Raw genomic sequence first — 27701 nt, forward strand, 5'->3', positions numbered from 1 at the left:
GAAAATCCTAGAACTGTCGTGGAAACTCCATTGCACGGCGAGAAAGTCACGGTATGGGTTGGATTTACCACATCTACCGTTATCGGGCCTTTTTTTTCTTCGAGGAAATGCGTGATTCTGGTTTTTTAACGGCTACCGTGACGGGTGAGAGGTACGCCGATATGTTACAGAATCGCATCATCCCCAGCCTGGCTGATAAACACCTGCTGGAACGTACGATGTTTATGCAGGATGGCGCTCCACCCCATATTGCTAGACGCGTGAAAGATCTCTTGCGAGCGTCGTTTGATGATGATCGTGTGCTCAGCCGTCACTTTCGTCATGCTTGGCCTCCCAGGTCCCCAGACCTCAGTCCGTGCAATTATTGGCTTTGGGGTTACCTGAAGTCGCAAGTGTATCGTGATCGACCGACATCTCTAGGGATGCTGTAAGACAACATCCGACGCCAATGCCTCACCATATCTCCGTTCATGCTTTACAGTGCTGTTCACATTATTCCTCGACTACAGCTATTGTTGAGGAATTATGGTAGACATATTGAGCATTTCCTGTATAGAACATCATCTTTGCTTTGTCTTACTTTGTTATGCTAATTATTGCTATTCTGATAAGATGAAGCGCCATCTGTCGGACATTTTTTGAACTTTTGTATTTTTTTGGTTCTAATAAAACCCCATGTCATTCCAAGCATGTGTGTCAATTTGTACCTCTGTATCTACATTATTCCGTGATTTATTCAGTTTTCAAATGTATACTGACTTTTTGATCAACCGGTATGACACTGATTTAGTGCTCTGACTGATCACATAGTAGTTCGAACCATGGCGCTAGGGGATTCTTGCACTCCACCATCACAGAAGAAGATTAAGTCGTTAATGTCAATGTTACGGGTTCTTTGCCTAGCGCCAGAGAAAATGCAAAATACATAACTGGATTTTATTAGCTATTTTCAAAGTACATAAAACTGCACACTTAGTCCATAATTAACAAACTTGTCGGCAATTACATTCCACTCTTTGGGAAGCCACTGATATTATTGTCTGACAAAGCTACCAAATTTATGGGATAGAGATGGAGAAGATATTCATAGGTCAACAAGATCAGACAAAACTTAATTTCAAAGTTTGATCCTGAGAATAATTGCATTGTAAGGTTATTTCGTGAGCTAAGCGGATTAACGGCTAAAGCTCAACGAAGAAAGTACTTCGACCAACAATTTAAAAGGATGTATAAATACCTCGTGGGCACAAAGGTGTTGTTGAGATGTCACCCAAAGTCTTCATTTCTTTTTTATTTCTTTCTGGAGGCCTTCGTCCTGGGTCACGCGGGGTCGCCCGTGTTACTATTGAATTGGCAGTGTTAGTTGCAGAGGGTGGCCGGATACCCTTCCTGCCGCCACCCCAAACCCCCAGGACAGAATGAATGTACCCCCAGCTGTCAACGTCTACTGTAAGCTATGGAATAGGCCGAACATTTTCAAATGTCTGTGAGCCATGTAACTGAGGCGGAACGTGTGGTCCAGCCGGTATTCACCTAGCAGGATGTGGAAAACCGCCTAAAAACCACATCCAGGCTACCCAGCATACCGGCCCTCATCGTTAATCCACTGGGCGGACTCGAACCGGGGCCGGCAGGCCTATCTGGGTCCAGAAAGCAGCGCATTAGCGCTCTCAGCTACCCTGGCGGATAAAGTCTTCACTTCTCAAAACGAAAAGAAAAAGTGGTAGCTTTTATACCCAGCTTTCATACTCCAATCCTTATGAAATTACAAACAATCCTGTTGGAGGAACATCCGCAACTGAGCATTATACCGGTGGTTGAAAATACTGCTTCAGTTGTAAATTTATTATCCCATGACCGGTTTCAGGCTGTTATAAACCCATCTTCAGGTGTTGTAGCTGTGGTGTGGCTCCCAAGTGCCACGGTGGATTTGTACTAGGCGAGGTGTGCTCCCTGTCTTGCGCTCATTGGTAGCACACTGCACCTAGTACACGTACAATGCGGCGCTCAGGGGCACAGCACAGCAACGACACCTGAAGATGGGTTTATAACAGTCCGAAACCAGTCATGGGATAACAAAAGAAATCTACAACTGAAGCAGTATTTTCAACCACTGGCCTTATGAAACTGTCGCTATACCGAATCCTGGTGTGTATGTGTTACATTATCCTACTAGTCACAAAGTGAAAGGGATGTACCCCTCCCCCCCCCCCCCCCATAAGATTTGAAGTGATACAATTCATGAGACTGACACACTATGTGCGCAATATTTTTCATTAGAAATAAAGTTTAGCAAACAGTTTGAGGTTGCGTCAACTTTTTTTTTCTTTCTCTGCCTGTCAAAGCTGGCAAATACAGACATATACAGAACTTCAGATGGTGCAATGCCACTGATCATTACGTTATCATATGTAGCATGTAAATAGAATCTTATGAGCATGTAGCAATGTTACAGAGAATTCGTTTTATTTTATTTTATTTTCTACGTAATTTTAAGTCAGTAACATTAAGGTTTTTCTGTCAGTGAAGATTATACGTAACCTGTTCCTACGTAACCTACACACAGCATATGCACTTCTTACCAAATTACGACACACATCATTCATTTCTTTACCTTATATATCTGTCTATTAAATAAAAGAAGACAGTTATTCCATGGTGAGTTGTCTATCCTTTTTCTTTGGCTATTTGTGCTCTTTAGTTTTCTTTTTTTTATTGCAAGGGAACCTACCTCTGTAGGAAGAGTCAGCAGACTTCGACATGGGAGCGTACATACAAAACTAGAGCTGCAAATCATGCAAATATCTGTTGTAGTTTAGCGTACTATTGTCTGTTTATATAGTGAAATGATGTGCGTGAATAAATAATGATTGTGGGACCATCTGTTTTCTAAAGACATTTGGACTCAGTGTCTGCACCGAACAGTTTTGTGTTGCAATTTTGTGTGCAACAATGTTCAGGTACACATAGTGATGTGTATGAGCTTCATGCAAGTGACTGGTATGAATCTTGTTTTTATACTAGTGTGCCATCATATGATGCAAATGCTAATTTTGTGATATTTGAAGTACTACATGATCAGTCAGAACGCTAAATCAGTGTCATATATTGAAGTCAAATCGCTTCGCTTGAACTGAACTGTGTTGTCATGTCATTGTAGATTATTAAATTTTCACAAGTGGTGTATTCTAATTTTTGGACACTAACTCAGACTGAAGCAGTCATTATTTTCGCATTACGGACGAAGGAGATTAGAAAGGACCTTAAACAAGAAAGTATCAGAGAAGAAATTGAAAAAAAGAGATTAAGATGGTATGGGCACGTTAAAAGGATGCATGAGCAGAGATTCCCCAAAATTATGGAAGAACTAAAGATGGATGGGAAAAGACCTAGAGGGCGCCCAAGAACACGGTGGAAAATGGGAGTCATATCTGTAGAAAGGAGAGGTGTGACCTGGCAGGAAGAAAAGTGGTGGGAGGACCGAGCCAAGTGGAGAGGACTCGTCAGCACCTAGACCCGGCAGTAGCTGGAGCGGGATTCGGATATAGATAGATAGATTTAGCGTAAGTGTCAAATGACGATCACAACCTCGAAGAAGGGGAGGGTCACATCTGCAATAACAACTGATGGAAAATGACTGAGAAAGATGGCGAAATTCCCCCCTGCGGGTCCGGGGATTAGAATAGGCCCGCGGTATTCCTGCCTGTCGTAAGAGGCGACTAAAAGGAGTCTCAAATGTTTTGGCCTTAATGTGATGGTCCCCCTTGGGGTTTGACCTCCATTTTTCAAAATTCTACAGAAGTACGAGCCTTTTGGGGAAGGACACCTTACATGGTGTACCACTGGTCCTAAGTGCACTAAGACCTTGGCACTCAGCATTGCACCGGCGTTGTCACCATACCCATTATTCCTCAAATTGGGCTTAAACGCCTGATGGGTTGTCCACGTTACGCCCATAGTGCCTCTCCATCTGCACCAGCGATCATGATGGACTTTCCATGGCACCAGAAATCCAGCACGGTAGCCAGCCCGTTGTGGTGGGGTCGTCATGTACCCTCTAGGTTGTAGCCCCCTGACAACACAGGGATCGTACTGCCGATACCTGAGCTGCACCCTCCCCACGTTGGCCAAGGAGTAGATGCCCGTCTCCTTGGGGCATCAGGACTCCCGGCAATGGTCATCCTGCCAGGTGGCCCTTGCTGCGGCTGGGTGGCGCCCGTGGGGAGAGCCCCTGGTCGGAGTGGGTGGTATCGGGGCGGACGTTTCGCACATGAAACGTCAGCATGTATCAGGTCGCTCTGCGGCCGAGTCTTCCAAAAGAAAAGGTACGGTTTCTAGTTCTGGTTCTCCTGCCCTTTCCCCCTTGGCCACTCCATGGGAGGAGGGACAGGCCCGCCGGCTTGGGGCGAAGTACTTCCCCCGCTATTTGGTCTGTTCTCGAACAGATGGGGGGACGTTCGCCACCTCCAAGCCCATGTTCTTTGTTCAACACATTGAGGACGTCTTCGGGGAAATCGAGGCTCTCAGCAAGATGAGATCGGGGTCCGTTCTTATCAAGACCACCTCTGCCACACAATCGGCGGCACTCCAGGCGTGCGACCGCCTAGGGGACATCCCAGTCTCCATTGTCCCACATCTAGCACTCAATAGGACGCAGGGGGTCATTTTTCATCGTGACCTCCTGCTACAATCTGATGAGGAGCTCAGGGCCAACCTGGAGCGCCGCGGCGTGCATTTCGTCCGGCGAGTCCAGCGCGGCCCCAAGGACCGTCGCATCGACACCGGGGCCTTTATCCTCGCCTTCGAGGGGGACGTTCTCCCGGAGAAGGTAAAGGTGATGTGCTACCGGTGCGACGTGCGACCTTACGTCCCGCCTCCTATGCGCTGTTTTAGGTGTTTGCGATTTGGGCACATGTCGTCCCGGTGTGAGGCTGAGCCCCTTTGTGGCGACTGTGGACGTCCTCTTCGTGAGGAACATACATGCACCCCACCACCTCGGTGCCCTAATTGTCCTGGCGTCCACTCGCCTAGGTCCCCGGACTGCCCCGCCTATCAGAAGGAGAAAAAGATACAGGAACTCAAAACTTTGGATCGGCTCTCTTATTCTGAGGCCAGGAAGAAGTATGACCGCCTTCATCCCGTGTCACTGGCCACTTCGTTTGCCTCCGTTGTGTCCACTCCTTCCGCTGTATCCTCACCTCTATCCTGTCCCCCCTCCGCCTCCTCTGCCCGTCAGGGGGCTCTGCCTCCGCCTCCCAAATCCCTCCCTTCAAAATCCTCCTCCCCCGCGGCCCCCACCCCCCCTGCCCCAGGGGCCACCCTTCCTCCTCCTCCTCCCCCCACGCCACCTGAGAAGCGATCCTCTTCTCAGGCGTCCATCGGGGAAACGTTCCGGACCCCGGCTTCCGAGGTCCGGCGTTCCAAAACGGACCCCGCGCGTGAGGACCTTCTTCGGGTCCAGCCCACCATCCCTGTACCTCCTCGGCCTTCCAAGAAGGCCTCCAAGAAGAAATCTCTATCCCCCTCTCCACCCCGGCACGTTTCATCTGACGCTTCATCCGTGAGTCGCTGCTCCCGGCCGTCCTCAGTTTCGCCAGGACGCTCTGCTGCCAGGCGTTCCGCCGGCCTTTTGTCGGCAAATGATGCGGCCCCTCCTACACAATCAGGGACAGCGGCCGCAGCTGGCGACGAGTCGATGGAACCGGATCCGCCTGCCGTCAGTTGTAGCGTTGTTGCCTCGCAACCTGGCCCTCCGCGGCCATCGAGGTGACCAGCTCTTCCCCGTCTCGTTCCCCCAACTTTTTGACTAGCAATGGCGTTGTTTCATTGGAACATAAGGGGTATTCGATCTAATCGGGAGGAATTACAACTGCTCCTCCGCCTGCACTGTCCGCTCGTCCTTGGTCTCCAGGAAACCAAGTTGCACCCGACTGACCGTATTACCTTTTCCCACTATACCTCGGAGCGGTATGACCTCACCCCTGTGGACGGTATCCCAGCTCATGGTGGGGTCATGTTGCTCGTTCGGGACGATGTATATTACCATCCCATCCCATTGACCACCCCACTCCAAGCAATAGCTATCCGCATTACTCTTTCTGCTTTTACTTTTTCCGTTTGTACCGTCTACACTCCACCGTCATCTGCTGTTAGTCGGGCTGACCTGATGCACCTGATCGATCAGCTTCCCCCGCCGTTCTTATTGTTTGGCGACTTCAATGCCCATCATCCCCTTTGGGGCTCTCCTGCATCCTGTCACAGAGGCTCACTCTTGGCGGATGTCTTCAACCATCTCAATCTTGTCTGCCTCAATACCGGCGCCCCGACTTTCCTCTCGGACTCTACTCATACCTACTCCCACTTGGACCTCTCGATCTGTTCTACCACTCTTGCCCGTCGGTTCGAGTGGTATGTCCTTTCTGACACCTATTCGAGCGACCACTTCCCCTGTGTCGTTCGTCTCCTGCACCACACCCCATCCCCACGTCCTTCGCGCTGGAACATACTGAAAGCTGACTGGGGACTTTACTCCTCCCTGGCGACCTTTCCGGACCGCGATTTTTCCAGTTGTGACAGTCAGGTCGAATACCTCACGGCTGTTATCATCAATGCTGCCGAACGTTCCATACCTCGTACTACTTCTTCTTCCCGTCGCGTTTCCGTCCCCTGGTGGAACGAGGCTTGTAGGGACGCTATCCGTGCTCGACGACGTGCTTTACGCACCTTTCGCCGCCATCCTACGTTGGCGAATTGTATTGAATACAAACGACTCCGTGCGCAATGCCGTAGAGTCATCAAAGACAGCAAAAAAGCTTGCTGGGCCTCTTTCACGAGCTCCTTTACCAGTTTTACTCCCTCTTCCGTTGTTTGGGGTAGCCTGCGCCGGCTGTCGGGCATTAAGGCCCACTCCTCAGTACCTGGCCTGACCTCAGGTAATGAGGTCCTTGTTGATCCTGTGGCTGTCTCCAACGCCTTTGGCCGCTTTTTCGCGGAGGTTTCAAGCTCTGCCCATTACCATCCTGCCTTCCTTCCCAGGAAAGAGGCAGACGAGGCTCGGCGACCTTCCTTCCACTCGCTGAATCTGGAGACTTACAATGCCCCCTTTACCATGCGGGAACTCGAACGTGCGCTTGCACTGTCCCGGTCCTCTGCTCCGGGGCCAGATGCCATTCACGTTCAGATGCTGGCCCACCTTTCTCCGGCGGGCAAAAGCTTCCTTCTTCGTACCTACAATCGCGTCTGGACCGAAGGTCAGGTCCCCATGCGTTGGCGTGACGCCGTTGTTGTTCCTATACCCAAACCCGGGAAGGATAGACACCTTCCTTCTAGTTACCGCCCCATTTCTCTTACAAGCTGTGTCTGTAAGGTGATGGAGCGCATGGTTAATGCTCGGTTAGTTTGGATTCTTGAATCTCGACGACTACTTACTAATGTCCAATGCGGCTTTCGTCGCCGCCGCTCCGCTGTTGACCACCTTGTAACCTTGTCGACATTCATCATGAACAACTTTTTGCGAAGGCGCCAAACGGTCGCCGTGTTCTTCGACTTGGAGAAGGCTTATGATACCTGTTGGAGAGGAGGTATCCTCCGCACTATGCACAAGTGGGGCCTACGCGGTCGTCTGCCCCTTTTTATTGATTCCTTTTTAACGGATCGAAAGTTTAGGGTACGTGTGGGTTCCGTATTGTCCGACGTCTTCCTCCAGGAGAACGGAGTGCCTCAGGGCTCCGTCTTGAGCGTAGCCCTTTTTGCCATCGCGATCAATCCAATTATGGATTGCATTCCACCTAATGTCTCAGGCTCTCTCTTTGTCGATGACTTCGCGATCTACTGCAGTGCCCAGAGAACATGCCTCCTGGAGCGCTGCCTCCAGCGTTGTCTAGACAGCCTCTACTCATGGAGCGTGGCAAATGGCTTCCAGTTCTCTGAAGAGAAGACGGTTTGTATCAACTTTTGGCGATATAAAGCGTTCCTTCCGCCATCCTTACATCTTGGTCCCGTTGTTCTCCCATTCGTGGACACAACTAAGTTTCTAGGGCTCACGTTGGACCGGAAACTGTGTTGGTCTCCACATGTCTCTTATTTGGCGGCCCGTTGTACACGTTCCCTTAATGTCCTCAGAGTTCTTAGCGGTTCATCTTGGGGAGCGGATCGCACTGTCCTGCTTCGCTTGTATCGGTCCATAGTCCGATCGAAGCTGGATTATGGGAGCTTCGTCTACTCGTCCGCTCGGCCATCCCTCTTACGCCGGCTCAACTCCATCCACCATCGGGGGATACGTCTTGCGACCGGAGCCTTCTACACTAGTCCTGTCGAGAGTCTTTACGCTGAAGCTGCCGAGTTACCGTTGACCTACCGGCGCGACATACTGCTGTGTCGGTATGCCTGCCGGCTGTTGTCTATGCCCGACCACCCCTCTTACAAGTCCTTCTTCGCTGATTCTCTCGACCGTCAGTACGGGTTATATGTGTCTGCCCTGCTGCCCCCCGGAGTCCGCTTTCGTCGCCTGCTTCGACAATTGGATTTTGCCCTCCCTACCACCTTCAGAGAGGGTGAGAGCCCGACACCACCTTGGCTCCAGGCTCCGGTTCGTATTTATCTCGACCTCAGCTCACTCCCGAAGGAGGGTACTCCGGCTGCTGTGTATTGCTCACGGTTTGTCGAACTTCGTGCTCGACTTGCTGGTCACACCTTTATTTACACCGATGGCTCCAAAACTGACGATGGTGTCGGCTGTGCCTTTGTCGTCGGGACCGCCACCTTTAAATACCGGCTCCTTGACCAATGTTCCAGCTTTACGGCCGAGCTTTTTGCTCTCCATCAGGCCATTCAGTATGCCCGCCGCCACCGCCATTCATCGTATGTCCTCTGCACTGACTCACTCAGTGCTCTTCAGAGCCTTGGGGCTCCCTATCCGGTCCATCCCTTGATTCACCGAATACAGCAGTCCCTCCATTGTTTCGCTGATAATGGCGGTTCTGTCAGCCTTCTGTGGGTCCCCGGACATGTAGGAGTGCCTGGGAATGAGGCTGCGGATGCTGCAGCCAAGGCTGCAGTCCTCCAGCCTCGCCCAGCCTCCCATTGTGTCCCGTCATCTGACGTTTGTGGGGATGTATGTAGGAGGATTGTGTCCTTGTGGTGGGATGCTTGGTCATCCCTCCAAGGAAACAAGCTCCGGGCAGTAAAACCGCTCCCAACTGCTTGGACAACTTCCTCCCGACCATCTCGGCGCGAGGAGGTCCTTCTGACCAGGTTGCGGATTGGGCATTGCCGGTTTAGCCACCGCTACCTGCTCTCTGGTGACCCAGCCCCACAGTGCCCTTGTGGTCAGGCATTAACGGTGCGCCATGTTTTATTGTCGTGTCCCCGTTTTAGTCAATTTCGTGTTGTCCTGTCCCTGCCATCTACCTTACCGGATGTTTTATCTGATGACGCTCGAGCAGCTGCTCGTCTTCTGCGTTTTATAACTTTAACTGGCTTGACCAAAGACATTTAACCTTTTACTTATTTCATCTGCATCTTTGTCCGGTCCTTTTGATGTCCCCCCATCCCCTTGAGTTTTAGCAGGTTCCTTGTGCTCTAACATCAGTGACTGGGCGCTAATGACCTCAGCAGTTGAGCGCCCTTAAACCCTACCAAAAAAAAAAAAAAAAAAAAATGGCGAAATTAAAGTAACTCGGAAGCTTCATAAAGGAGGATTCAAGGTAGGACAGAGGTATAAATGAGCAGATGAGACAAGCAGAAGCATCCCCGAAGAGTGTTAGAAGCGTAATATCGAGCAAAGGGGTCCCCACAGCAAAACGATTGTATATCAGGCATGGTTCGATTCGAGTCTGACATGACTCAGATATATAGAAGCAAAGTACAAACTAGTGAAATGAAATTCTTGATAAATAGTATTTAAGTGACAAAGATGGACAGGTTAAGGAATGAGAGCATCAAGGAAATAGGGAAGGAGGAAGCCATTACCGGATTGCACAGAAGAAGCGAGGCTTAGAAGGTATGGACATATTGAGGGAATGGAGAAGAAGAAGAGACCCACAAAGATGCATGAGATACAAGGGCACGAGGGGGGGAGGGGGGGGGGGGAAGACAATGATTAAGACCAAGTGAAAGGTGGTTGAAAGGAGTAAAGGACTAAATGCGAAAGATAGGAGGAGATTCGATCAATGTGGAGATGGTGGGAAGACAAAAGACGATGGAGAGGGTTACGTTCCAGACAGACCTGCCTAGCGGCTGGACACTGTAATATTTGATGATGATGATGATGGCGCTGATACCATTGTACTCTTTACTTGTATCTACCATGTATGAACAAAGGTTATGGCGTTAGATATGAGCAACTTCTGAGCGCGCACTCACCGCACTTTGGGAATGTGACCACCCAGACATCATCGGGCCTGACTTGGAAGTCAAGGATTTTGGGCAGGTCGTCCATGAAGCCAGCCGGCTGCACGTGTCCTGGGGGCGAGATCTTGACGTAGCCCTCATCGTACTGGCCCCCCATGCTGTCCTTGAACTTGAGGGCTGCCGGTGACGTCAGCAACTCCGCCTTCACTGACGACATGCTTGCTCAACTTCCTGTGTGAAAACATTCACGTATAACCATTCACTATAGACACAGCAATTAGTACAGAGGCACTTGCACCCTGACTCAATTACATGCTGCAGGATAAAAGTACGGTGAAAAACGTTGTGACATTGCTGTCAGAAATCGCCAAGCAATATTATTTCATTCTTCTTCCATTATTATGAGGCTATTTTATTGTATGTACAATTGTCTAGGGAGGAATGCGTTGTATTTTTCCCGCTGAGAAGGTGCGCTCCTCATGTGATCTCAAGTTCCTGTTTGTTAGCGGAAGGCAATCAATGAATCTCGTTAGGAAAGGGAGCCTCCCAAGAGAGGTGGGAAGTTTTCGTGGAAATTGGGCCACAGTCTGCACCCTGTTTTTGTGGGCAGAGCCAGCACCTGCTGTCACTGAGGGCAGAGGATGCTGTGTCGCCACGTACCCCAGGCAAATTATGAAAAATGGCGGAAATAATTTACAAAACACACATAAGCGATATAGTAATAAGAAACATAAAAGTTCTCTCCCCCACTCTTTAATTCAGTCCTTTTACTTTTTTCCAGTTTTTATGGAAAGTTTCATTTTTCAAAGGCATCTATTATGACAGAAATTATTTTTTGTGAAATTGTGCTCAGAGCAGGTTATATACATCTTTTAAGCAACATAATCAGTTTTCGAGACATTCTATCTCAAAGATGAAACATCTATTAGCTTGGCATAATAACAACATTATTTCACCTTCCCAATGCAGATTTCGCAAAAGTAGTTCCACAATCGGTGTCATGACTTTCTTGGCAGATGTACAAGTTTTATAGATCACAAGCAGCCGCAGTAGGCATTTTTCTTCACCAAACGAAAGCATTTGACATTGTTAAGCATGCACCGCTCTCCCACCCTTTAATTCAGGCTTTTTATTTTTGTTCGGTTTTTATGAAAAGGTTCATTTTTCAAAGACATCTAGTACGACAGAAATTATTTTTTGAGACATTGCGCTCAAAGAAGGCGATATGCATCTTTTAAGCAACATAATCAATTTTAGAGACATTCTATCTCAAAGATTAAAAATCTATTAGCTTATTAGCTTGGCGTAATAACAATATTATTTCACCTTCTCAATGCACATTTCGCAAAAGTAGTTCCATCATCGATGCCATGCATGACTTTTTGACAGATGTGCAAGTTTAATAGATCACAAGGAGCTGGCAGTAGGCATATTTCTTGACCAATCAAAAGCAACTGACATTGTTAAGCATGGACTGTTCTTTAAAATGACAGAGATATGGGGTTTGAGGCACTACTTACAACTGGTTCTGAAACTATTTAAATGGAAGGAGACAGTTCGTTGAAATCCATAACTGTAAAGAAGCTACAAGTTATGTTATCCCACAGGGCTCTGTTCTTGGTTCTGTTCTCGTTATACCGTTTGTAAACAATCTTCCAGAACACATACAGAAAGCTAATTCGTTCGTATAAACAGACGACACAAATATACTGACAACTGGCTGCAAGGGAGTACTCCACAAAATAAGCCAGGAAAACGCTATCCACCTCAAGTCATGAACTATTGATAAATGCACAAAAACAATAAACCTGAGCTTTCACGCAAGAAAAAATATGATTCGATCCAGTCCAGATGTACATATTGCTGGAAACCACATTTCCACGGTAAATTAAACGAAATTTCTTGGATTGCACATCAGTGGGATACTAAGCTGGGAACTGCTAAGCCTTTTTGACAGCGTGTCTGTATGCAAAGTCGGTTTCTTACTGCGATCAGTAAGAGATGTAACTAATACAGATATGGGAAATTTTGAAAAAAGTTATTGGAAAATAATTCACTCTCTTCCAAGATTCGATTCCTGGCGGGGTCAGGGATTTTCTCTGCCTCGTGATGACTGGGTGTTGTGTGATGTCCTTAGGTTAGTTAGGTTTAAGTAGTTCTAAGTTCTAGGGGACTGATGATCATAGCTGTTAAGTCCCATAGTGCTCAGAGCCATTTCTTCCAAGGTTCGCTACTGTGCTGATGATGTGTTGTGCACATGGAGAAGTACTACCAGACAACGCCAAACACTCCTCAAGTAGCTAAACTGTAAACACAACAGTATCCAATTCACAATGGAGTTTGGAGGCAAGTCCATAAATTATTTAGATCTCACCATAGATATCAGTGATCACATTGATACTTTCGATGTTTACATGAATCCTATCACTACAGACATTGTAGTTCCTGCATTTCAGTCAATGATACACCATTCAGTATCCATCCCCATGAGTGGTAACAACTTCTACACCAAATTAAATACCATCATACAAGTAGCATTAAACAATGGCTACACTGCTTCGTTGGTGGACTATACATTGCATAAAAAACGGAAATACATCTCCTCTCTTCTTTACTCTGTTCTCGATCCACCATCTCAATATCTCAATAAATTTTTCACATTCGACTTTTCGGAAAAGTCTCTCTCAATGTGACTACTTTTTGCCCAATGGTATACAAACAGAAATTCACCTTTAGAAGACAGTGCAATATACAAAATCACTTGTAATTGAGACAAACCCTGTATAGGTCAGCCCAAGAGGACGATATGCACCTGCTTGAAGGAACACCATAGATGCTCGAAACCTAGGAGACTCTAATTTGGCAGACCAGGTGGTTAAAGAAGGCCATAGTTACAAGGCACAACATGAAGACCTAGATCACATTCATAAATGGAGGAAGAATTAATAAAGATATGCCAAAACTGAATAAGCACCCACAGTTTCTCTTCTCGCCATTTATAGCTGCAGATACTACGCACCATACCTGTCAGACCATGTTGCAAATAACTCCTACTTGCGTGCCTTATTTTTCTTTTATTTCTTCTACTATACTTTCATTTGCCTCGTTAAAAAATCTTGCTTTGTATAACCACAGCTGCTCACTTACCTGCTTAATCTCACTTCCATATCTAACCAATTTTGAACCTGATAAAGACAAGATTACTTTGTTCAGTAACTGACTTGGAACACGTCACCAAATTATATTGTTCAATACATTTCCTTCTCAGAAGAGTTGTAATTTGTTATACAGTTCATTAGATAATGTGTCATGTATTTTATCAGCGTTCATCTGTTATATTCCGCATTTTTACTGAAATAATTCCTCTCGTGTTAGTCCTAAATAACAACTGTCATGTTTGGCATCAAGTTGCCGTACTCAGTAAATGTGCTAGTTTAAAATCTTTGATCCCACAAAATTTCACAGGTACACATATATATATGTTTGTACCTGATGATGGCGTAACAGCCAGAAACCTGTTTGTAAAGGAAAATAATAAGTAGCCGTTGTGGCCGAGCGGTTCTAGGCGCGTCAGCCTGGAATCACGCTGCTGCCACAGTCGCAGGCTCGAATCCTGCCTCGGGCATGGATGTGTGTGATGTCCTTAGGTTCGTTAGGTTTAAGAAGTTCTAAGTCTAGGGGACTGATGACTTTAGATGTTAAGTCCCATTGTACTCAGAGCCATTTGAACCATTTAGCCAATAATAAATATTGTAGGGTATTACACCAGTGTTGTGTATGTTTTCATTCCTAGTACAGGGCTATTATAAATGATTGAAGCGATTTCATAAATTCACTGTAGCTCCATTCATTGACATACGGTCACGACACACTACAGATACGTAGAAAAACTCATAAAGTCTTGTTCGGCTGAAGCTGCACTTCAGGTTTCTGCCGCCAGAGCGCCTGAGAGCGCACTGAGACAAAATGGCGACAGGAGCCGAGAAAGCGTATGTCGTGCTTGAAATGCACTCACATCAGTCAGTCCTAACAGTGCAACGACACTTCAGGACGAAGTTCAACAAAGATCCACCAACTGCTAACTCCATTCGGCGATGGTATGCGCAGTGTAAAGCTTCTGGATGCCTCTGTAAGGGGAAATCAACGGGTCGGCCTGCAGTGAGCGAAGAAACGGTTACAGGACACGTGTATCTGGACATGCTGGAAAATTGGCTCATGCCACAACTGGAGACCAATAGCGCCGACTGCATCTTTCAACAGGATGGTGCTCCACCGCACTTACATCATGATGTTCGGTATTTCTTAAACGGGAGATTGGAAAACCAATGGATCGGTCGTGGTGGAGATCATGATCAGCAATTCATGTCATGGCTTCCACGCTCTCTGACTTAACCCCATGCAATTTCTTTCTGTGGGTTATGTGAAAGATTCAGTGTTTAAACCTCCTCTACCAAGAAACGTGCCAGAACTGCGAGCTCGCATCAACGATGCTTTCGAACTCATTGATGGGGACATGCTGCGCCGAGTGTGGGAGGAACTTGATTATCGGCTTGATGTCTGCCGAATCACTGAACGGGCACATATCAAACATTTGAGAATTCCTAAAAAAACTTTTTGAGTTTTTTTATGTGTGTGCAAAGCATTGTGAAAATATCTCAAATAATAAAGTTATTGTAGAGCTGTGAAATCGCTTCAATCATTTGTAATAACCCTGTATAATGTAGACACTTCACAGCATGTGTACCATGCCCTCTTTGAGTCTGTTGTTGGCTATGTCCTGTTTTTCTGGGGAAATATCTCTGAATATCACGCAAGCAATGAGAGTTCTTTTGAAAAGGTGAATGAGCGATGTAGGCCACTTTTCAAACGGCTTAAAATCCTGCCCTTAGCACGCCTATGCGTAATTAGTTTGACTTGTTTCACAATGCAGCAGTTACACCCTCTAAACAAAATCCTCGATCGCCAATCCCATGACACAAGAAACAAAAGTCCCTCACAGATTATACCACACAATGCAAAAATATGCGTAAACAGAGGAAAGACAGTATTTGTCGACGTATAAGTAGCACATTATTCCTTCGAAAATAGGTCAAAAAGCTGGGTGTGTTATATACGCTGGTAGCAAGTTAAGGTACGTACCTTGTAAGCTCCATTTCTTCAAAATTTCTACGTTGCGGCTTGAAGAAATTTATTGTTAGCTTTCATGCGAATTTCGAGCATTCCAATTCTGAAGAGTCCAGTGGATGCACTTATGCCGTCGCTAACGGTTTTTGTATTGTTCGTTCAAGCTTCAGTTATTGTGTTTAGTGTGGTGATCCACTTGCGTGGTACCTATATTGTGGTTTTATTTGCAAACTATGGTTGAAAAATGACGTCTCTATTGCATTTAAGCTGCGAGTGATTGCATTTGCTGACGAGCATGGAAACGGGGCTACAGAAAGGCATTTTGGGCCACCTGTAACTGATAAAATAATAAGAACTTGGCGGAATCAGGAAGATGTTTTAAAGAAAGCACATCGCAGTAAACATATTCTGCGAATTGTAACTGTTAAATGGCTATAGCTTGAAGCAGAAGTAAGTTCTTGGATTTTAGAGTAAAGACAAGCTGGAATTTCAGTTTCTATGAAAATGATCATTCATAAAGTCAAAACAGTATCCAATAACAAAAGAATCGCCGATGTAATTGGGACATCATGGTGTTCAAGATTCACGAAAAGGTATCGGTTTCGTATGCGGACCAAGACAAAAATATCACAGAAGATGTCAGCCGAGTAGGAAGAACAAATTGTTGAATTTCATCTACTTGCCATTAAGACATGGAAAAATTGGAAACATGGACGAGACTCTGCTAATCTTTGCTGTGCCTTCTAACAGAAATGTGGATTCCAAGAACACTAAATGCTTTATTGTTAAAACTTACGGGTCAGCGAAGTCTCATTACACGGTGGTTTTACCCTGCTGTTATGAGGTAACGGGCGAGTTGTGGCGACCTGAAATTATTCTAAATTCGGAGTTGGCGTGGCCGCACGGGGCTCTGCAAGCTCTGGCTCGTCACCAACCATGTGGTGCCGAACATTAGCTGGAGCAAGAGGGGTAGTCCCGACGGCGTGGTCCAGGCTGACTGCGTGGCGGGGAATTTCACGCCGACACTGTGTCGAGAACTGTGCTTCGTGATGATGAAGGACATTTGTATGCCGGCAGTGCCAAAGATGGCGGACTTCGTGAAACCATAATGGCAGACATTTCACAGTTCATGTAGAAATTAATAATAGCCAGAGGAATCACAATACCTTAAAAGGAAACAGGTACATTACCATTATTTGCGTGACGATTCTGGTGGTGTAATCAGATTTTCAATATCTTTATTAGTTTAAAGTTTAGTACGAGGGCAGTTCAATAAGTAATGCAACACATTTTTTTTCTCGGCCAATTTTGGTTGAAAAAACCGGAAATTTCTTGTGGAATATTTTCAAACATTTCCGCTTCGTCTCGTATAGTTTCATTGACTTCCGACAGGTGGCATCGCTGTACGGAGCTGTTAAAATGGCGTCTGTAACGGATGTGCGTTGCAAACAACGGGCACTGATCGAGTTTCTTTTGGCGGAAAACCAGGGCATCTCAGATATTCATAGGCGCTTGCAGAATGTCTACGGTGATCTGGCAGTGGGCAAAAGCACGGTGAGTCGTTGGGCAAAGCGTGTCATCATCGCCGCAAGGTCAAGCAAGACTGTCTGATCTCCCGCATGCGGGCCGGCAGTGCACAGCTGTGACTTCTGCAATGGCGGAGCGTGCGAACACACTCGTTCGAGATGATCGACGGATCACCATCAAACAACTCAGTGCTCAACTTGACATCTCTGTTGGTAGTGCTGTCACAATTGTTCACCAGTTGGGATATTCAAAGGTTTGTTCCCGCTGGGTCCCTCGTTGTCTAACCGAACACCATAAAGAGCAAAGGAGAACCATCTGTGCGGAATTGCTTGCTCGTCATGTGGCTGAGGGTGACAATTTCTTGTCAAAGATTGTTACAGGCGATGAAACATGGGTTCATCACTTCGAACCTGAAACAAAACGGCAATCATTGGAGTGGCGCCACACCCACTCCCCTACCAAGAAAAAGTTTAAAGCCATACCCTCAGCCGGTAAAGTCATGCTTACAGTCTTCTGGGACGCTGAAGGGGTTATTCTGTTCGATGTCCTTCCCCATGGTCAAACGATCAACTCTGAAGTGTATTGTGCTACTCTTCAGAAACTGAAGAAACGACTTCAGCGTGTTCGTAGGCACAAAAATCTGAACGAACTTCTCCTTCTTCATGACAACGCAAGACCTCACACAAGTCTTCGCACCCGAGAGGAGCTCACAAAACTTCAGTGGACCGTTCTTCCTCATGCACCCTACAGCCCCGATCTCGCACCGTCGGATTTCCATATGTTTGGCCCAATGAAGGACGCAATCCGTGGGAGGCACTACGCGGATGATGAAGAAGTTATTGATGCAGCACGACGTTGGCTCCGACATCGACCAGTGGAATGGTACCGTGCAGGCATACAGGCCCTCATTTCAAGGTGGCGTAAGGCCGTAGCATTGAATGGAGATTACGATGAAAAATAGTGTTGTGTAGCTAAAAGATTGGGGAATAACCTGGTGTATTTCAATGCTCAATAAAACAACCCCTGTATCAGAAAAAAATGTGTTGCATTACTTATTGAACTGCCCTCGTATCTGACTGTAAAGGAGTATATAGAGGGTCTATACAAGGGCGATGTACTTGAGGACAATATTATGGAAATGGAAGAGGATGTAGATGAAGATGAAATGGGAGATACGATACTGCGTGAAGAGTTTGACAGAGCACTGAAAGACCTGAGTCGAAACAAGACCCCGGGAGTAGACAACATTCCATTAGAACTACTGACGGCCTTGGGAGAGCCAGTCCTGACAAAACTCTACCATCTGGTGAGCAAGATGTATGAGACAGGCGAAATACCCTCAGACTTCAAGAAGAATATAATAATTCCAATCCGAAAGAAAGCAGGTGGTGACAGATGTGAAAATTACCGAACTATCAGTTTAATAAGTCACAGCTGCAAAATACTAACACGAATTCATTACAGACGAATGGAAAAACTGGTAGAAGCCGACCTCGAGGAAGATCAGTTTGGATTCCGTAGAAATATTGGAACACGTGAGGCAATATGTAGACTTAGAGAAAGCTTTTGACAATGTTGACTGGAAAACTATCTTTCAAATTTTAAAGATGGCAGGGGTAAAATACAGGGAGCGAAAGGCTATTTACAATTTGTACAGAAACCAGATGGCAGTTATAAGAGTCGAGGGGCATGAAAGGGAAGCAGTGGTTGGGAAGGGAGTGAGATAGGGTTGTAGCCTCTCCCCAATATTATTCAATCTGTATATTGAGCAAGCAGTAAAGGAAACAAAAGAAAAGTTTGGAGTAGGTATTAAAATCCATGGAGAAGAAATAAAAACTTTGAGGTTCGCCGATGACATTGTAATTCTATCAGAGACAGCAAAGGACTTGGAAGAGCAGTTGAACGGAATGGACAGTGTCTTGAAAGGAGGATATAAGATGAACATCAACAAAAGCAAAATGAGGATAATGGAATGTAGTCGAATTAAGTCGGGTGATGCTGAGGGAATTAGATTAGGAAATGAGACACTTAAAGTAGAACAGGAGTTTTGCTATTTGGGGAGCAAAATAACTGATGATGGTCGAAGTAGAGAGGATATAAAATGTAGACTGGCAATGGCAAGGAAAGCGTTTCTGAAGAAGAGAAATTTGTTAACATCGAGTATAGATTTAAGTGTCAGGAAGTCGTTTCTGAAAGTATTTGTATGAAGTGTAGCCATGTATGGAAATGAAACATGAATGATAAATAGTTTGGACAAGAAGAGAATAGAAGCTTTCGAAATGTGGTGCTACTGAAGAATGCTGAAGATTAGATGGGTAGATCACATAGCTAATGAGAAGGTATTGAATAGAATTGGGGAGAAGAGGAATTTGTGGCACAACTTGACTAGAAGAAGGGATCGGTTGGTAGGACATGTTCTGAGACATAGAGGGATTACCAATTTAGTATTGGAGGGTAGCAGGGAGGGTAAAAATCGTAGAGGGAGACCAACAGATGAATACACTAAGCAGATTCATAAGGATGTAGGTTGCAGTAAGTACTGGGAGATGAAGAAGCTTGCTCAAGATAGGGTAGGATGGAGAGCTGCATCAAACCAGTCTCAGGACTGAAGACCACAACAACAAACAATCTGACTGTAAATTATACAAGTAACACCCAAGAACGGTTCATCCGTTTTTTGCGATCGACATGTCTCTAGAAAGCTATTAGTGTAAACCTAATTCGTATGAATTACAGGCATGTCACTTGAATAGTACATGAGTTATTGGAGGTCAAAGTGCCCGATTATTATTGATCGCGTCAGGCCATAAGGACTCCACAGTTACTCGAAAAAACGGTAGCAGCATGCTTATAAATATATTTATTCGTCTATGTCTTTGTTTATATCCGACATATACTATCCATGAAGAAATTGGTCAAATATTTAATGTGTTTTAGAAAGGGCAGAGGCATTAGGCTACTGGGCTACTTTTGCTTCTATTCCTTTGATATATGTTTAATTATTTTGTTTATGTATTTAATAATATTTGCTAGTGCGTGTTTATGGTCCAGCCACAGGAATATTTATTTAATTTCAAGTTATTTAAATGTAAATCCAGTATTTAGTATATGTTTTCAATATGTTTGTGGGTGTGCATTGGCTTGGAGACATGGCGGGAGCGCTCTAGCCAATCACAGCGTTCCTTACTACAGTAGGCAATTACCGGAGCCAATGGAGAGCCTGTATGGAAGTGGTGGAGGAGTATCGGTTCGCACGAGACGGGGGAGTGCTGCACGGGAAGATGCAACGGACGGTCGCGGTAAATACTTCCAGAGTGTTGAGCAGTTTACACATGGTCGCGGGAGATAGAAATAGTTCCTAGTGCCGACTGGTGCACTTCTGGGATTTCCATGGCTTCTGCAGTGAAGACGTAGTATGCGTTTAGAAGTGAATATCTCGTGAGATATGTTGTTGCTCATAACTAATTACGTGAAGTAGGAATCTATTGTTTCCCTGTTATTCAACTTATATTTTATTTAATTGCTGGACCATCGACACTAATAAGTGTTTTACAGTAATAAAGGGCATTCTTAAAGGTATTTCTGCTATCGTACTCATCATTTAAAGTCGTTAAAATAGTACCTGCAGATTGTATTTAATTGCAGTCTTTCATTTATAAATTTCTATGATACATTCAAAATTCGCAATTGCGGAGTGATAGTAACCTTCGATAACTCGATTCATATGTGTATTCATATTGTATACTGTAGAATCAGCAGTATTTGACATGTAATGCGGCAGCTACGTATCCCAGCCCCTAGACAACGAAACCAGCCAAAACTTTTAATATTTCAACTCTGAGTCTGAGGGTACGTAGTTTAAAGCCACCATTTTTTTTTCTTGAAAGCCCGCACTGTGCTGAGAGAAAAAAAATTACTGCCATTTTTTTATTCTTAAAAGAAAGACGCTTCCTAGGGAACAATTGCCGAAAGTAGTATTCGTCCATTAACGCAATAAAGATTGCATAGATTGAGGAGGAAAGAGATTGTGGACAGATAAAATTTGGTCCAGCTGACCTGGAGGCCTACTGGAGAAACCTGCCCTGTCAGTAAGGAATCAGTTTTACTGTATTCTCACAGAACAAAAGACGTTAAAAACAGACTGATCGAAATGAAGACTCAGTTCCAGGAGGGCTAGCTAGTTTACTTCAAACATTAGAGCTATTTATAAACAGACCATTTAAGGGACCTACGAAAGAGGAGTGGAGCAGATGGATGCAGTCCGCAGATTTTGAAACTACGCCGCCAGGAAGGAGTAAGAGGCATAGCATTTCCCAAGTTTGTACGTGGGTCAAAGCTTCATGGTGCTCTATAAAAACTGAAACAGTGATTAAATTGTTTTAGAAGTATGGAATCAACAATGCATTTGGCGTTACAGATAATAATTTATTGTACGAGGTTTCAGATTCTGACATGGTGTTTAAGGATTTCTTCCTTCGATTCCAAGGATGATGTTCAAATGTCTGTGAAATCATATGGGACTTAATGCTAAGGTCATCAGTCCCAAAGCTTACACACTACTTAACCTAAACTATCCTAAGGACAAACACACACACACACACACCCATGCCCGAGGGAGGACTCGAACCTCCGCCGGTACCAGCCGCACAGCCCATGACTGCAGCGTCTGAGACCGCCCGGCTAATCCCGCGCGGCTCCAAGGATGAATTTTGCGGACGAAAGATAAACGGTGAGCACCTTATCATACTTATGTTGTTGTTGTGATATTTAGTCCGAAGACTGGTTTGATGCAGTTCTCCATGCTTCTCTATGCTGTGCAAGGCTCCCCATCTCCAAATAACTACTGGAATTACATCCTTCTGAATCTGCTTACTGTATTCATCTCGTGGTCTCCCTATCTACACGCGTCGCTCCAGAACCAATTTTGTGACCCCTTGATGTCTCAGAATGTGTCCTAACATCCGACCCCTTGTTCTAGTCAGGTTGCACCACAAACCTATTTTCTCCCCAGTTCTGTTCAGTACCTCCTCATTAGTTACGTAATCTACCAGTTTAATCTTCAACATTCGTCTGTAGCACCACATCCCGAAAGCTTCTATTCTCTTCTTGTCGAAACTGTTTATCGTCCATGTTCCCTTCCGTACATGGCTCACCCCAGACAAATACATCCAGAAAAGACTTCCTAACACTGAAGTCTATATTTAATGTTAACAAATTTCTGTTCTTCAGAAACGCTTTTCTTGCCATTCTCAGTCTACACTTTATATCGTCTCTACTCCTGCCGTCATCGGTTATTTTCCCAGCGAAATAACAAAACTTATTTACTACTACAAGTCTCTCATTTCCGAATCTAATTCCCTCAGCATCGCCTCATGTACTTCGACAACATTCCATTATACTTGTTTTGCTTTTATTGATGTCCATCTTATGTTCTTTCAAGACACTGTCCATTCCCTTCAACTGCTCTTTCAAGACCTTTGCTGACTGATAGAATTACAGCGTCGTCGGCAAACCTCAATGTTTTTATTTCTTCTCTCTGAACTTTAATTGCTACTCCAATATTTTATTGTTTTCTTTGGTTCAAATGGCTCTGAGCACTATGGGACTGAACAAATGGTTCAAATGGCTCTGAGCACTATAGGACTTAACATCTGTGGTCATCAGTCCCCTAGAACTTAGAACTACTTAAACCTAACTAACCTAAGGACATCTCACACATCCATGCCCGAGGCAGGATTCGAACCTGCGACCGTAGCGGTCGCGCGGTTCCAGACTGGAGCGCCTAGAACCGTTCGGCCATAACGGCCGGCTTTGTTTTCTTTACTGCTTGTTCAATGCACAGATTGAATAACACAGGGAATAGGTTACAACCTTGTCTCCCTCCTTCCTCAAACGATGCTTGCCTTTCATGCCCATCGACTCTTATAATTGCCATTTGGTATCTGTACAAGCTGTAAATTGCCTTTCGCTCCCTGTATTTTGTCCCTGCTACCTTCAGAATTACGAAGAGGGTACTCCTGTCAACATTGTCAAAAGCGTTCTCTAAGCCTACAGATGCTATAGACGTAGGTTTTCCTTTCCTGAACCTATCTTCTAAGATGACTCGTAGGGTCGTGTTGCATTGTGCGTTCCTACACTTCTCCGAAGGCCAAACTAATCTTCCCCGAGATCAGCTTTCGCCAGTTTCTCCATTCTTCTGCAAAGAATTTAGTATTTTGCAACCATGACTTATTAAACTGATAGTTCGCTAATTTTCACTCCTGTCAGCAACTGCTTTCTTTGGAATTGGACAATTTATAATGCCCAGATATTTTATATACGTGCACATAGTGTTCTAATTGTTTTCCAGTGGATATATTAAGTGATAATTTTTTTCCTAAAAACTGTCTTAAAGAGTTTGGAGTCTTGTACTTCGGCAAATATGGTATAATGGTATCCAAATATACAAGTCTTTCACCACCAACTCAAAAAAGAGTCAGGTCAATAATGAAACGGAAGTCAAACTGAAACGAATTTAATTGCGTCATTGCTTCTTCTCTGTTTTTTTTTTTTTTTTCCAGCTCGTTATCTGACGGTTAGCGTGCGGCGGCCTTAGGTGGTGGGGTCCCAGGTCGGACACGTTTCTTTGTGAGGGGACTCGGTGTTTATGTCGTCCCCATCATTTCAACTGACCGTCATCGACGTGCAAGTCACCGACGAGTCACCAAATAGAAAAAGTTGTGACGGGGGGGGGGGGGGGGGTTGTATTGTGCTACAACGATGAAAAATAATATTACGACGATGTCAAACCTTATTTTCATGATATAAAGAGGAACTGACGATATTAAAAATGTAATTATAATTTTATTATTTTAATTTTTGTGCGCAGTGAATCAAAGACTTTCTAGTGCACGGAATAAACTAGCATTGTTTGTACTACGAAACTATATATGATTGTTAAGTGGCAACTGATTCTATGTAAGACATTTTGTCTGGGCCGATTTTGTTCTCGTACTGGTCGGTTGAGAAAGAAAAGTTTCTTAATCGATATATGTAATGTGAATGTATAAAGGCTATAAAAAGGAGAGAGAGAGATAATCCTTGCGGACACTCACCATATTGTATAAGTAAAGATAAATACAAGTTATTCAAAACAAATATCTCTAAAGTGTATCGTCTTGTGATTCCTAAAGACTGAAAATTTCGGTGTTTAATCTAAACCTGTCCTGCATAACAGCGAAGAACATTTATTTCATCATACATTTTCTTCGTTTGACCACGGTTGTGATTCGCATGTTACTTTTTGTAACGCGACGTGATAGGAATATTTTCATTATACGCGCAAAAGGGCACACAGTTTTAATCGAACCTGTATCTTTCGCAAACGATAACTCTTAATCAGTACAATTACGCGAATTCCGTCTAAATCGCAACCATGATCACAAAAGTGTTTCCTGTACCTGATTTTGATAAACGTGTAGACTTGAAAGCGAACAGTATTGCACCATCGCTGGCTCGCAACAATTGAAAGAAAACAATACAAGGACTGAACAATCTGAGGTCATCAGCAGCGTTGCCAATTTAGCGACTTCGTCGCTAGAAATGGCGACTTTTGCCTTCGTCTTAGCGACAAAAAAAACATTTTAGCGACAAAAATTATTTAGCGACTTATCTGGCGACTTTTGGAGTACTGACGACTCAAAACTATTTTGGGCCAGTATTTTCATTAACAAAACTAAGATTTTAACTATAGAAATTGTCTGAGTCAAGTTTGTCTGAAGAAAATAAAGTTTATTTGAAGAAGAGATGCATTCAGTTTAGCCTGAAACTCATAAAAGAAATTCAACAAAGACTGCCAAGTAAAGTTACGATCCTGAAAAAAATGTCAATGCTGAATGTTGAAGAAACACTAAAAGTGAATAAAAATAATGCTGTAGCGGATGTAGCCAAAGAACTGGGTTTTAGTAGCGATTTCATAGACAGTATGCTGCAAGAATGGCATAATATCAACTTCATTAGGTGGAATAACACTACAACACTGTTTTATTTTGGAGTGAGGAGGGGAGAATCCTTTTTCTTTGATTTCACAGCTAGCAATGACTGTTCTATGCCTACCGCATTAAAATGCAGAAATGGAAAGAATATTCAGTTCTAGGAACATTATAAAAACTGAACAACGTAACAGATTATAGTTAAAGACAATTAATGCTTTGATCATATTGAGAGACCAGCTGAAGAAACAAAATAAAGATTGTGCATCTTTTGACATACCGTCAGACGTATTGGAGCTTGTTGGAACGAACAAAAGTTACCCTTTTGCGACAAAACCAGTCGAACTGCATCATCTGTTGAGCGACGTTCAACCCTCTACATCAACTACAGTTCTGTCAGAGCATGAAACAGAAGAGTTATTCGATCTTCTGAGTGACGACGATGAATAGCTGACATACCGGTATTTATATATTTTGTAACTTAATTTGTTTTCTTGCTTTCCTTTGTTAGAAATATAGTTGTATATTTCTAGTATATTTGACTACTTTGATTGAAACAACAATTTATGTGTTGCGTCAATTATGATAACAAGTTTAATTAAACGTTAGCGTATTTTATATATATGTTGTTGCAAGCTATGCGTCATTTAATTAAGACAATATAGCAATTACGTATGAGAGTTTTTATTAATATTTCATTCCCACCCCCCTCCCCCACTGGCTTATTGCACCATTCACCGCACGAAATTTTCAGTACACCCCTAGTAAAATCAGTTTTAGCGACTTTCTAGCGACTTTTGATATTGAATCTAGCGACTCGGGTTTTTTAGAGTTGGCAACACTGGTCATCAGTCTCCTAGACTTAGAACTAATTAAACCTGACTAACCTAAGGACATCACACACATCCATGCCCGAGGCAGGATTCGAACCTGCGACCGTAGCAGCAGCGCGGTTCTAGACTGAAGCGCCTAGAACCGCACGGCCACTGTGCCGGCAACACTGTTCTCATCATGGTTGACACTTGCAACGTGTTGAGAACATTGTACAGGTGCAATTTGTGATCCAGTGCAACAGCGCAACCTACAGGCTCGGGTAGCATCTGCATTTATGTTCAAACAAGCAGTTCTCTCGGTATTTCCATATCTTTGTGCAACCCCTGTTCGTAAATGAGTTCGGATATAGGAATCTACAAACTGGTATGTATGCTTCACATAGGCATGTACCCAAAAATATAGCTGTAACTGACAAAACAAACAAAAAATCGTGAATAGGTTCTGAAAGCACAACATTACTGACCGGCCGCCGCGTCATCCTCAACACTGAGGCGTCATCGGATGCAGATAGGAAGGGGCATGTGGTCAGCGCATAGCTCTCTCGGCCGTTGTCAGTTTTCGTGACCGGTTCGCTTCTTCTCACCCAAGTAACTCCTCAACTGTCTTCACAAGGGCTGAGTGCACCCTGTGGTGTCACCGCCAGACACCACACTTGCTAGGTGGTAGCTTTAAATCGGCCGCGATCCATTAGTACATGTCGGACCCGCGTGTCGCCACTGTGTGATCGCAGACCGAGCGCCACCACAAGATACGGACTAGCAATCGCCCCAGTTGTACGGACGACTTTGCTAGCGACTACATGGACGAAGCATTGCTCATTAGCCGAGCCAATAGTTAGAATAGGCTTCAGCTAAGTCAATGGCTACGACCTAGCAAGGCGCCATTAGTAACATTGCATGTACCTAAAGAGTCTCACTTGTATCGCCACAATCTCCAGATGTACCAAAAGGATGGATTAAAGTTAAGTATTCCAGAAGCTACGTACTTTTCTTTATAGCATTCATTACGTATCCTGTTTCAGACCTCACGACATCCAGCTTTAGCTTAGCGCGTGCCTTTCGGCTTCCTCTCATTGTGTCTAGGCTGTCTTGTCTAGACACAACACACTCCACTTGCCAACAGCATTTGGCAGACCTCGCTGGTGACGCATCCAAGCGTTAGCCAAGCCCGACAGCGCTTAACTTCCGTGATCTGACGGGAAAGTAAAGTTCTATGTACTGACTTGGCAGAAAATCCTAAGAAATTTTGGTATTATGTCAAAGCGGTAGGTGGATCAAAACAAAATGTCCAGACACTCTGTGACCAAAATGGTACTGAAACAGACGATGGCAGACTAAAGGCCGAAATACTAAATGTCTTTTTCCAGAGCTGTTTCATAGAGGAAGACTGCACCATAGTTCCTTCTCTAGATTGTCGCACAGACGACAAACTGGTAGATATCGAAATAGACGACAGAGGGATAGAGAAACAATTAAAATCGCTCAAAAGAGGAAAGGCCGCTGGACCTGATGGGATACCAGAGTACGCGAAGGAACTTGCCCCCCTTCTAGCAGCGGTGTACCGTAGGTCTCTAGAAGAGCGTAGCGTTCCAAAGGATTGGAAAAGGGCACAGGTCATCCCCTTTTTCAAGAAGGGATGTCGAACAGATGTGCAGAACTATAGACCTATATCTCTAACGTCGATCAGTTGTAGAATTTTGGAACACGTATTATGTTCGAGTACAATTACTTTTCTGGAGACTAGAAATCTACTCTGTAGGAATCAGCATGGGTTTCGAAAAAGACGATCGTGTGAAACCCAGCTCGCGCTATTCGTCCACGAGACTCAGAGGGCCATAGACACGGGTTCACAGGTAGATGCCGTGTTTCTTGACTTCCGCAACCAGTCGTCTAATGA

At 44.7% G+C, this 27701-nt stretch overlaps 1 protein-coding gene across 2 annotated transcripts in view; it reads right to left on the bottom strand.

Moving 5' to 3' along the window:
* The window catches only part of LOC126425147 (luciferin sulfotransferase-like), a 105963-nt gene that overhangs the window by 57510 nt on the left and 20752 nt on the right, over window positions 1-27701 (bottom strand). For both annotated transcript variants that reach the window (XM_050088097.1, XM_050088096.1), the window contains exon 2: window positions 10363-10581. In XM_050088097.1, the coding sequence (XP_049944054.1) occupies window positions 10363-10567 (205 nt within the window). In that variant the 5' untranslated portion in view covers window positions 10568-10581. The remainder of the gene's footprint in view (window positions 1-10362; window positions 10582-27701) is intronic.

The sequence above is a fragment of the Schistocerca serialis genome, chromosome 10 (genome assembly GCF_023864345.2).
Source record: "Schistocerca serialis cubense isolate TAMUIC-IGC-003099 chromosome 10, iqSchSeri2.2, whole genome shotgun sequence".
Lineage (NCBI taxonomy): Eukaryota > Metazoa > Arthropoda > Insecta > Orthoptera > Acrididae > Schistocerca > Schistocerca serialis.